Below are 13425 nucleotides of genomic sequence, written 5' to 3' on the forward strand. Positions count from 1 at the left end.
ATAAAATCTTCTCTGGGTCAATTTGACCCGAACACAACCAGAGGGTTAATCATCCATCACAATGAGAAAAAGCAAAGAATATATTTCTGATGTGCAGCAAAAGATAATTGAGCTTCACAAATTAGTGAAGTGGCTTTAAGAAAAGAGCTAGAGCAGTGCAAATTCCCATTTCCACCATCAGGGCAATAATTTCAAATTTCCAATCAACAGAAAATGTTATGAATCTGCCTGGAAGAGGACATGTGTCTATGTTATCCTAATGCAGGGTGAAGAGGAGAATTTGAGTGGCCAAAGACTCTTCAAGGACCACAGCTGGAATTGTAAAGAAAGGTTGAGTTTTGGGGTCAGAAAACCTTTTAAAAAATTGTCAAACATCACCACATGTTGTTCAGGAGGGTTTCAAGAAAAATTCTCCTCATTTGTCCAAAAACAATCTCCAGCATATTCAGTTATCAGACACGACTGGAACTTCAAATGGGACTGGCTTCTATGGTCAGATGAAACTAAAAAAGAGCTTTCAAAACACTCAAGATGGGTTTGGTGCACACAGGGATAAAAAAAATGTGTACAATGAAATATACTTTCTGTATTTTTAATGTTGTTGGCCTATATTTCTGCTGGAAGTCCTGGACATCTTGTTTAGATACATGGCATCATGGATTCTATCAAATACCAACAGATAAAAAAATCAACAAGTGACTGTCTCTGTTAGACATCTTATAACTGGCCATGTTTGGATCTTCCAACCGGACAATAATCCAAACACAAACCTCAAAAACAACACAAAAATGCACTGGGCATAAATACACTGGGCATAAAACCAAGCTTCTGCTATGGCCATTCCAGTCCTCTGACCTGAACCCTGTAGAAAATGAGTGAGGTGAACTGAAAAGAAGAAGCACTGTTATGGAGCTGTAAATCTGAAGGATCTGGAGAGATTCTCGATGAAGGAATGGTCTCTGATCTGTTGTCAGGTGTTCTCTAACGTCATCAGGCATTATAGGATAAAATTTTGAGCTGTTAAACTGGCAAATTGTGGTTTCAAAAAGTATTGAATAAAAGGGTGCCATTAATTGTGGCCAATGTGCATTAGAGTAAAACATTTATTTCATAATATTTCCTCCCATTTTAAATTCTTATTCTCCAATGTAAGGTTAGACTTTTGTGATTTTTTTAAATAAAAGATCAAAATGATTAACAATGCAGATTAATTTTCACAGCCTTCTTTGGTCATATTTACCAAGGGTGCCAGTAATTCTGACCACAACTATATTATTTGCACTTTCTTGTGTGCCCCCATTTTTGTTACGTCCTTTTCGAGCTATGGGGTGTAACATACGACAAGCTTTGCTCATTTGCATTTGGCATTTATCTGCCATTCTTCTACTCACCTCTTCACCTTTCAAGCTTTGTCAGGTTGGATGTGGGCCAACAGATGTTTTCAGGTCTTTCCAGAAATGATTGCTTGGGTTCAAGCTGGCTTGGCAACTCAAGTACATTCAAAGAGTTGTCCATAAGCCGCATTGCCTTAGCTGTGTCCTTAGGGTCATCTTCCTGTTAGAAAGTGAATCTTCTGTCCATTTAGAGGTTCTGAATGCTCTAGGCATTAATGTGAATATGAGACCTATGTGTACAAAGTATGCACGGTTACAAAAATCGAGTGGTGCGCATATGTAACGGGGGTGGGCCCCTCCTCTCCCGGTGGCGGGAGCATCGTCTTGCCGCTCTGTCAAACCCAACAGTTGCCCCTTTTCCCGGTTTCCTTCCCCTAGGACTGCTTCTGCCCTCCTTCCAACATCGAGGAGTTTGTGTCCTTTAGCCAGGAGAAGGGGGATGGCTCAATGGCCTCGGAGAGGGAGGATTGGGCGGGATCGGAGCCCTATCAGACAGACAGCACGGTGCCCCCAGACCTCCAAGAGGAGCTCATGAGGGTTCTGTCGAAGGCTGTCCAGGAGTTGGAGCTTACCTGGAGTCCTCCAGAAGAGCCTGCCTGGAGTAAGCTTGACTCCTGGTAATTCAGGTCCACCCGGAAAGCTGACCCGAGGGCGTCGGTCCCCTTCTTCCCCAACGTACACAAGCAGCTGGTGAAAATGTGGTCTGCGTCCCAATCCCAATTCACTCTGCCACACAGGCCATCTTTTCCCACATGGATGGGGCAGAGGCCCATGGGTACGTGCATTCTCCCCCAGTTGAGGAGACCGTTGCTGCACACCTGTGTCCTGCAGCAGCCAAGACCCTAGGCTCGGACATCAGCCTTCCTTCGAAGCCATGCAGGACCACTGCCCACCTCGCTAATAAAGCGTATGCCTCTCATCACTCGCCGGTGGCTTCCACACTGCACGCCATGGCGGTGCTGTAGGTTTTTCAGGCGAAGCTTCTGCAGGCAGCGGAGGGCGGAGCTCTACTGCGGAGGCTACTAAGGATCTGCGCGCAGCGACAGACTTCACGCTGATGGCGACAAAGCGAGCGGCCCAGGCCGTGGGTAAGACCATGGGTTTTATGGTCATCCTTCAGAGGCACCTATGGCTAAACCTGGCGGACCTCAATGATGCTGACCATAAGGTGCTGCTGAACACTCCTGTGACTCCCTCCGGCCTCTTTGGTGATGCCGTGGAGTCCATTATTGAGCGGTTCGCGGACTCTTCCCAACGGAGGGATCACCCCAGGCAACTTTTGGCTCCCAAGCACCAAAAGATCATGTGTTCAAATGTTTGTGTGTTGGATGTTCATTCAATAAAAATTAGGGATGCACCGATACCATTTTTTTAAGACCGAGTACGAGTACCGATATTTCTTTCCTGGTACTCGCCGATACCGATACCTGTTTTTTGGGATGTGGCAGTTTTCCAAGTAATGACAGAGTGAGACTAATAATTTTAAGGACAGCTTCTCTGTAATTATAAACAACTGTAACTCAAAAAAAAAAAAAAAAAAAATCTGCTTGTCACAAGGTTGTGAAAGTACAAACAATTTTCACAGTATCTAATAACTTCCATAACCAAACCAAGGTCATAATAAAATAATATTATTATTAATAATAATAACAATAATATATGAAAAAAAAACATTTCTTTATCAACCTGTCACAAAGTTGTCAAAAATCTACAAATTAATTTCACTGAACAAATGTTTATAACATAACACTGTGTAGAAATGTTCACTGTTGTGCAACAATCAGAAGTGCACAGTGAAATAAAACGAACCATTGTGAGCAGCACAATAATTGTAAGTCTAAGTGCTCATAAGCCATTAGTTAAGGATGTTCCTTATAGCATTTGTACAGCATGTTTTTACTTCTGCAATATTTTTTGTACAAAAAGTACAAAAGGCCGTCAATCAGTTCACATTATTCTTCAAAAGTAAGAGGCAGGTTTTTTTTTTATAGGAACAGAAGCATCTCTGCATGTTCAGCTACAAACCTGCTTCTGTTGTTAGTCAGAATGTGTGACACTGAGCTGAAGAGTCTTTCACTTTCCACACTGCTGCATGGAGCTGAAAGATATTTTTGTGCCATTTGAGCCAGAGCAGGAAATCACAGATTATTAACTGCCCAGTACATGAAGGGTTTCTCTGAACGACTCACAATGGTCTCTCCAAGGTTTGCTTCCAGCTGTATGGTGGTGGATGCTGGAGCTCTGCTCTCAGATGCAGATGCACATTCATCTGCAATTTCTTCAAAAACACTGTCCAGACTGCTACCTGGCTTGTCACTGTGAGATCTTTTGTCAGCTGGTGCAGCATGTGTCTCAGGTGTGGCTGTCTCTCCCACAGACATTTTTTGTAGCTCAAGTATCAACATTTCTTTGGCCTGCCTGGCAGTGTCTGTGTTGGAGAAGAATCGATCTTTATACCTTGAACAAAAAACAATGATGACATTAACATTTGTTCCGTGCAGTTAAAAAATTTGAATATAAATTAAATATAAAATATAATTTATTATATACAAATTATATAAAATATAATTACTCTTGCATTTTTCTTATTGAATTATCACCTCAACATCTTTTACATTTCATTATTGAGCAAATTAAAGCTGATTGTAACTTAACTTATAATCATAATTTTAGCTAAATTAATTTAAAATTGAGCACAAAAATATTAATTACCTCGGATCAAGTAAACTTGTAATGCAGTAAAGTGGGGTTTGCTCCATGTTGGAAAAGAGTCTCTGCAAAGCATCAAGCAAAGTGCTCTTCATTGTTTTGATTCCGTGGTCCTCATCCATTTGTTTCAGCAACAGTCTCTGTAGCACAGTGACAGCAGGAATTACACCTGAGGCTAAAGCATCTGAAGAACTCACTTGACGAGTCATTTCTTCAAAGGGCGCCAATACATTTACCATCTTCTCCAGAAGATTCCACTGGTTTGAAGTTAGAGTGGCAGGGAGCTCGTTTTCAGACACATATACTCCAATCGCCAATTGCTCAATCAGAGACTGCACCATGTAGAATGTGAGTCTGCACGTCTTGCTGAAGTCTTTTTATTGGTTGACCGAGCTGTGTCTGAATATCCTGTAACCGAGAGTATGCCAGGTTGGAGTGTTTAAAGTGGCCGACTATTTTGCGTCCCACTCCCACAGCCTCCGTAACGCTGCGGCTGCGCTGTGACAGCAGACCCTCTGTGATGGCCAGCTGCAGAGTATGTGCCACACACGGAAGACTAGAAACTCCTCCATGCCCTTTACCATGTTTTTGGCATTGTCAAGGACAACAACATGAACAGAACTTTTGGGAATTGCCCAAGTCGCAAGCATTTCCTCAAATACGCTCGCTATCGCTAGACCCGTATGTGAGCATCGAAATTGCTTTGCATGAAGCATGATTTGCTGTAGAGTGAAATCGCCATCTATCCATTGCGCCGTTAAGCTGATGACCTATAGCCTATGGAGGACTTTTTTTTATTATTATACTAAGCAATTAGCCACTTACAAACAACATGCCTACATTTTGTGCATTAGAATATACAGAACAGGTAGGCTACTTGAAGGTGAAGCAGGGGCTTTTTCCTGTAAATAATATTCTTCTAAAGGACAAAATATTTATTGCATTTTTCTTTTTCATCACTTTGAGGGAATTTAATAGGCTACAAGAAATAAACTCACAAAACGCAAATGCACAAAACGTTGGTTTCACTTTCAAGTAGGCTATTTGGATTTGTATAAATAAAATTTCTCAGCAGAAGTATGTTTGCTAACAAGTCATCTTTGTTAATTATTGTGTGTTTGGGGAGGACTTATAGACCATAATATCAGCGTGATATTGCGTCATTACCTTATCACTTCTTGCATGGTTTGGCTGTAGTTTGCAGACCAGACAGAGTTGTCAGCGATTCTTCCTATTATAAAGTCATCATACCAATCAAAAGTGCACTATGGAGTAGCTCAAGGCTCAGTACTAGGCCCCTTACTTTTCACGCTTTACATGCAAATGTTACCCTTGAGAGATATCATTAGGAAACATGGTGTTAGCTTTCACTGTTATGCTGATGATACTCAGCTCAGACCCGATGAAACATACCAATTTGCAAAACTAATGGAATATATAGCTGATATCAAAAACTGGATGACTAGCAATTTCTTACTGCTAAATTCTGAAAAAACAGAGGTTTTAATTATTGGACCAACAACTTTTGCATGTAATAACCTAGATCACTGTCTAATACTTGATGGCTGCTCTGTAAATTATTCGTCATCAGTTAGGAACCTAGGCAAACTTTTTGATAGCAATCTTTCAATATTTCTAGCATTTATAAAACTGCATTTTTCCATCTTAAAAATATATCTAAATTACGACCTATGCTCTCAATGTCAAATGCAGAAACATTAATTAATGCGTTCATGACCTCGAGTGTAGCTTTATTAGGTGGTTGCTCTGCGCGTTTAATAAACAAACTCCAGCTGGTTCAAAATGCAGCAGCTAGAGTTCTTACTTGAACCAGGAAATATGACCACATTAGCCCGGTTCTGTCAACACTGCATTGGCTCACACTGGTATACATTTTAAGATCTTGCTAATTACCTTTAAGGCCCTGAATGGTTTGGCACCTCAGTATTTGAGTGATCTCTTATCACACTATAGTCCTTCACGTCCGCTGAGATCTTAAAACTCTGGCCATTTGATAATACCTAGAATATCAAAATCAACTGCGGGCGGGAGATCGTTTTCCTATTTAGCGCCCAAACTCAGGAACCTAACACTGTTTGGGAAGCAGACACACTCTGTCAGTTTAAATCTGTATCCAGATCAGATGGGCCATATCCAGATCAGATGGTGGATCAGCACCTAGAGATGACCTCTACAGCCCTGAATGCCAGCAGAGACCAGGACAACTAGATGAGCCACATAGACTGATCCCCAGTGAAGACCCTGTCTCCTAGACAGCAATCGGGACAAGACCACAAGAACCAGCTGGGTCCTTTGCACAATCTGACTCTGCTGCAGCCTAGATTTAAACTGCTGATGTTGTCCGACCAGAGGAGAATGACACTATTTCGACACACTATTTCCCTGTCTAAATACTGTAAAGCTGATGTAAAGCCACCCAACTTTATATCAAGCTGATGTAAAGCTGCTTTGACACAATTTGCATTGTTAAAAGCGCTATACAAATAATAGTGACTTGACTTGACTTGACATAGTCTTACTAAATTGTAGCCACTAGATGGCAGTGAAAGATTTGACTTTGGAAATACTCTTTATTTTCTCACTTTGTTTTCATTCTAAATATTTAGGTAAATTTCCATTGTTATCCTCGAATTAACATTCTAGGCCTTGAAGTTCTACTTGTGTCAACATAACTGTGAATTTGCATGAATTTAATTAATATAATAAAGAATACAAGAAAAAAATTTGTGTAAATTTATTATGTATATGCTTTCAGACATCAACAATCAGTTAAGTGGTGACTAAAACACCACTCATGTAAAAATGAACACCTTGATTACAAGTTCAAATATGACCCTGGACCACAAAACCAGTCATAAGTAGCACGGGAAAATTTTAGCAATAGCCATTGTATAGGTCAAAATGATAAATTTTTCTTTTATGCCATACATCATTAGGGTATTGAGTAAAGATCATGTTTCATGAAGATATTTTGTAAATTTTCTCCCATAATATGCATTGCTAAGAACTTCATTTGGACAACTTTAAAGGTGATTTTCTCAATATTTCGATTTCTTTTTTTTTGCACCCTCAGATTCCAGATTTTCAAATAGTTGTATCTCAGCCAAATATTGTCCTATCCTAACAAACCATACATAAATGGAAAGCTTTTATTCAGCTGTCAGATGATGTATAAATCTCAATTTCACAAAACTGACCCTTGTTGTCCAGGGTCACGAATATGAAAATATTAAAATAACATTTTATTTAGAAACAACTGTTTCTTTAGAATTGACCCACTACTAACAGTAAAAGATTAAGATTAAGTATCATGAAATAAGTGAACAGTAATAATTTTTCACAAATTGCTTGATAAAATATTCTGCCTTTTTGGTTGTTTTGGGGTCAGTAAGAACGCAAGCTGTACATTCGCTTTTGACATCAGCTGCATTCATAAAAAAGTACAGTGAATAAATAGCATATTATTGCTGCTCATCAATTCACATATTCAGTCCCAGTGGTGATGATACTTCATCTATGATATATATTAACAACAAAAAAGCACAAACAATAATTCCAGTCATTTTGAAATGTTTTCTCTAATAGGTGCAGATCTGTTGCTAAGCATTTTTTGCAAAATTTTTTTGATTTCAGTTGTGTTTAAAACATAAATAATAGGATTTAGCATTGGTGGAACAACATATGCCAGAGATGTGCTGATGACCCTTGCATTGGGTGTGAGAGAAAGCAAGAGTTGTGCAAGGTATGTGAAGCATATGGGGAGGAAATATATTCCTACTAATAACAGGTGAGAAACACAGGTCTTCAGAGCTTTTAAACGTCTTTCCCAAGTTGTTATTTTGCTTAAAGCAAGAAAAATGCCCAGATATGACAGGAATATAATGATCATTGGTGCAATAAGGAATGAAGATGTGATGACAAATCCCACAGACTTATTAATGTTATAGTCATTACATGCCAACCTATAAACAGGTCCATGATCACAAAAATAACTTTGTATCACAGTGGATTCACAGAATGAAATTTGAGTGATCAAAGACACCATCAAGGCCACCATCGAAGTATTAAATGCCCATATTGCAGGAAAAACTAAAACCATACTAGTGTTGTTCACTATGGCATGGTATCTTAACGGCAAACAAATTGCAATGAAGCGATCATATGCCAGAACAACAAGAGTGACACTTTGCAAACTACTAAAGAAAAACACAAAAAACATGTTAGCCAAACAAGCATTGTAGGAGATGTACTGTGAGTCAAAGAGAAAAGTCTTCATCATGTTGGGAATCAGTGCATTAGACTGACCAATATCAGCCAAGGCCAAGTTAAACACACCAATGTACTTTGGACTGTGCAGGCTTCGTTCAAGTGCTATAATGAGAAGCACTATAGAGTTCCCAATCATAGTAATAAAATAAATAGAAAATAAGAATATATAGAAATGACTGCTGTATGGTATACCTGAAAGTCCAATGATGAAAAAGTATTGAGGACGGACAAAGGAGATATTCTGGGATAAACTTGCATTTACAGAATTCATAGCAGCTTTTGCATTTGTTGTTTTGCGCAAGCTGAAAATAGAAATCACCATAAGAAAAATACATAAAATTTTTTTATAAGAATAAGAATACTCAAAACTGCAATTCCACCCTTTTAACAGCTAATTTTAAATGCAAGGAATATACAGTTATATGCATTTGCTAGATAACATTAGAAATACAGACCTGTCGAAATAAACACAAGACTTTAGAGCTAGAGCAAACAATGACTGTGACTGTCTGAACACTTGTGCACTGCTTTGAATTACTGCATCTAAAATCCAATGCTCATCCTTATTCTCTCATGCTGCAAAAGTAACTGGCTGGCTGTGTTACTGAATCCAAATATGTCTTCTTATTCATCTCTCCAGGGCTTTCAGGAAACATAATGATGCAATCCTTGTATGTATGTTATGGTAAATGTTTTGATCATTACAGTTTTCTCATTTGTGAGTTTCATTACAGGAATTCAAATATGAAATTTATTCTAGTCTATTATGTACCCTGATAGCTACAGTGCAACGTTGTCAAGTTTTTGATCTCAGGGTTTTACACAAAACCAAAAAAACTAAAACATACTCTTAATGAAATTAAGCAATTAGAAGCAGAGATATTCTAAAGAAGAAAAGGTTATAGTCAGGGTGCGAACTACGGGGGCGCTAGGGGGAGCTCGGCTCCCCTTAATAAGACATGGGCTCCCCTGAAAACGGGATTTTTGAAATTTTGGGGGGTCTCAAAAAATATTGACAATGTGTTATTTTGACGTGCAATTTCAGTTTTGTGTAATGTGATCATCTTGGATTATTATGTGTAAAGCTGCAAAATATCATTCATTCATGCATGACGGCGATTTAAACCTAATTCATTTCAATAAAGATAACTATACATGCTATTCTTGTCATGAGCATCAAGGTGTGGGGGCGCTGCGGTGCAAATTAATTTCACTCATATTTAGTGCATGTTAACTCAAAGATTCGTAGGAAAAATATAAACGTTGGATTCAACATTGGCCGTAGATCTGCGCGCACACCTTGAAATCCATTCTGCAGTTGGCATCATATAACATCATATAGCCACCATGGCAAAAAGAGCACAAGGCAGTTTAATGGCACGACCGAATCACCTGCTGCAAGCCCTGTTAGCACACCTCCCGTCGGGATGATAACGCAAGAAGTAAGTCATTCTAGAGCCCTGCACTTTTTTACGCCTCTAGGGCCGGGCTTCGGGTTAATTTTCACGTCATAGTTCAGACGCGGGCCGGGCCTCGGGCCTGTTTTGGGTTTCTCCTTATTTTTATATTGTAGACATCCATCGATTAGTGATGAAAAAAATTGGCAGGCTGGTGGAAACAACACGAGACCGTGCTGCCACGACTGAGAGCAGCTCGATGGTGTTTAGTGTCCCGCAGCAGCAGCGTGCACAAGTGACTTCAGCGCAGATGAATAGTTCTGCGTTCAAATGCATGCAATAGGCTAAAGTTTGCTGCAAAACCCCAGCAAACATAACCATGAATGTGTCTGCAGGAAATAGTAAGGAGATATTGGAATTATTTACTAATAAACTAATGTTTTCTGAGTCTGTGTCGCAAGGATGAAGTTTCTGATCCTGACTCGCTGTCTCCTCATTAGATGTGCCTTTAGAGAGAAATGAATCTTTATTAATTATGATTAAGATTATAATAAAATAATTTTTGTTTTCAATTTTTTTATTTTGTTAAGTGATAATTTAAAGCTTTCTATAGATATATTTATCATGTCTGTGAGGCATGTATTCGCTCAGCCTCGGTTCATTTTTGTGAAGCGCTTCTGTTCAAGACGAGACGGCAGAAAGCGCATCATGTTTGTTTTCTTTGTTTTATAAAAGAACTACCTTTTGTTGGTATTGTGAGTGCACACAAAAGTAGACCATTTACAGTTCCAAATGATGTATTACTCTTACCTTTATCGAAAAATAAAAAATAAAAATAAAAAAATGAGGGCGTAGGCTATTTTAATTTGTTTCCACTGCAATAAAAGCAAGTGTTTGTTCTGGTGCCTCCATGTCCTGCTGAGCACGCTTTAGCTTCCACTCTCCGCACAAACTTAGATATATATAGGCTAGCGCACGTTATTATTATAGCGCAGGTTTAACGTTTAAACATTGTTGTATACTTGAACTGTTTTAGTATATCTATAGATTTTATTTTAGGCAAGTCGTGATGATATGAGAAGGCTAAATTGATCAAACATAGGCTATGATCAGCTCATGCAGCTGGCCGCTTGATCGTCACTTTAAAAAACAAAAACTTATAGGCTATTTAACGAAAAAAAATGCTGCAAACGTTTTTCTAAATTAACTTAATAAAACAATGAAACAAAATCTATTAATTTCGCCATTACACACAAAACTGAACTATTTTAATAGCCGAAACAGTAGTATAAACTGTTTTAGGAGAAGGGGGGAAAAAAGACGGGCTTGGGTCGGACTCGGGGCCGGTAATTCTGATAAGCTGTCGGACGTGGGCCGGGCTAGGTCTATTGCGCACGATCCCATAGATTCTTGCCCGTGTTTCCTGGATTAACCCTTAGCCTCGCCGTGCATGAAGAAAGGGGGTATCCTCTCATAGCCCCTTTCTTCAGCGCCATCGATCGTAGTGAGGGTGGATGAAGCGGAAGTACAGAGGCGAGTAGAGTAGGGGGAGCGCCAAGATCTTGTGAGCTCATCATGAACTTCAGGGAAGAACAGCGAGGGCCGCTGGCCACTGGACGAGTCAGTGGCTGTGCACCTTTGCCCACCCACTGCTATCGGCTGGACAGCAAAGGCAACCCATCCGTCCAAGCCATGCAGGACCACCTCAACGCTCGCTGGATGCTGCTACGCGTCAGCTGGACAGGCGGCTGTGGTGCTGCACTCGATGGCCGTCCTCCAAGTCTATCAGGCCAAACTCCTCTCTACCATGGATGAGTCTAAGCCTGATCTTGTGACTCTCAGGGAGCTGAGAACTGTAAGAGATGTGGCCCTGCGCTCCAATAAGACCACCGCCCAAGCGATAGGACGGTCCATGGCAAGCCTGATGGTGCTCGAGCACCACCTGTGGCTCATGCTGATTGAAATTAAGGATGCAGACAAGGTCCCCTTCCTTGATGCCCCGATTTCCCCAAATGGCCTCTTTGAACCTGCGGTGTAAGGATTTGCTGAGCGCTTCACAGAAGCACAGAAGTCGTCGCAGGCCATGTGACACTTCCTGCCAAAGCGCTCTAGCTCCACAGCTGTTTCTAGTCATCCCTAAGCCTACGCCGACTCAGCAGCCCATGAAGCCTGCACCTGGCGTTCCTGCCCCTCAACCTGCCAAGACTCATTAGACGCGAGGGCGTTCCCGTTCGGCCAGACGCCACCTCTTCCCAAAGCGCCAGGGTCCCCAACCAAAGATAGCATTGGACTCGGTGCTTCGGGCGTCCTCCTGATCTGCAAGTCCCGCCACAGCCAGACCGCCCACCAAACAGCCTCTCTTCAACCTCTTCTCACCCAGTTCATCTCCGGGTGCAGCGGTAAATGTGTTTGTTGCGAATAGAGGGCCCGTGCAAGCGCCCAAGCAACTGCCCGCTGTGATAGTGGGAAAAATAGAACACAAACATTTTCAAAAAGAGAGCAAATTTCCTCTTCCATCCCTCACAAGTGCCCTGCCCCCGTGCAGTCGGTCTCTCGAGTCTATCAAACCCCTTGCCATGCTGGCTGAGGCCTGGCAGGCCATCCCCGAAGTGTCAGACTGGGTTATAGGGATATTAAAACGAGGTTATTCACTCCAGTTCGCTCGAAGACCCCCACATTTCAGCGGCGTGGTCTCCACCTCGGTGATGACTATGCTGGAAAAAGAAGCTATAAAAAAGGTTCCTCCAGCTCAGAGAGAGTCAGGCTTCTACAGGCCCCAAAAAGGATGGCGGCCTCCAGCCTATCCTCGATCTCAGACACCTGAATCAGGCCCTCATGAGGAGGTCGTTCAGGATGATCACGCTGAAGCAGATCCTCTCGCAGATTCGCACAGGGGACTGGTTCTTTTCTCTGGACCTGAAAGACGCATACTTTCACATCCAGATAGTCTCCCATCACAGACGATTCTTGAGATTCGCCTTCGAGGGAGTGGCTTATCAGTACACGGTCCTCCCTTTTGGACTGTATCTGGCCCCCCGCACTTTTACGAAGTGCATGGACATGGCTCTTTCCCCTCTAAGGCAGATGGGAATCCGCATTCTCAACTACCTCGATGACTGGCTCATTCCAGCCCAGTCAGAGGCAGAGCTACTATCACACAGGACGCTTCTCCTCAGTCACCTAGAGTGCCTGGGGCTCAGGGTCAACTTCGCCAAGAGCGCACTGTCCCCCAGCCAGTGAGCATCGTTCCTGGGAACAGTTCTAGACTCAGCTCAGATGAGAGCAGTGGTCACGCCAGAACGCGCTCTGGCCATACGGAAACTCGCGGCCTCCTTTAAAAGCGGCACCTCTCGCCCCATCAAAGCATTTCAGAGAATGCTGGGCCTCATGGCCGTAGCATCGCCAGTGCTACAGCTGGGTCTGCTTCGCATGCAGCCCCTTTAACGCTGGCTGAAACCACGGGTTCCACCCCATGCATGGCGTCACGGACACCAACATATCAGGGTGAGCCAGGCCTGTGTAACAGCCTTAGCCCTCTGGAAGAACCATCGCTGGATGGAGAAGGGCGTGGCCATGGGAATGGTCTGCAGCACGAGGGTTGCCACAACAGACGCCTCCAACACAGGTTGAGGGGC

At 41.9% G+C, this 13425-nt stretch overlaps 1 protein-coding gene across 1 annotated transcript; it reads right to left on the bottom strand.

The window, feature by feature from the left end:
* Positions 1–7683: 7683 nt before the first annotated feature.
* Positions 7684–8689, bottom strand: LOC306851810 (olfactory receptor 52E8-like; the record flags this gene model as incomplete). Its single annotated transcript, XM_079388257.1, has 1 exon — positions 7684–8689. Exon 1 carries the CDS (start codon positions 8662–8664, stop codon positions 7684–7686), a length of 981 nt encoding a protein of 326 aa, XP_079244383.1. The 5' UTR covers positions 8665–8689.
* Between the last annotated feature and the right edge of the window lie 4736 nt (positions 8690–13425).

Source organism: Barbus barbus, assembly GCF_936440315.1.
Source record: "Barbus barbus genome assembly, chromosome: 31".
Lineage (NCBI taxonomy): Eukaryota > Metazoa > Chordata > Actinopteri > Cypriniformes > Cyprinidae > Barbus > Barbus barbus.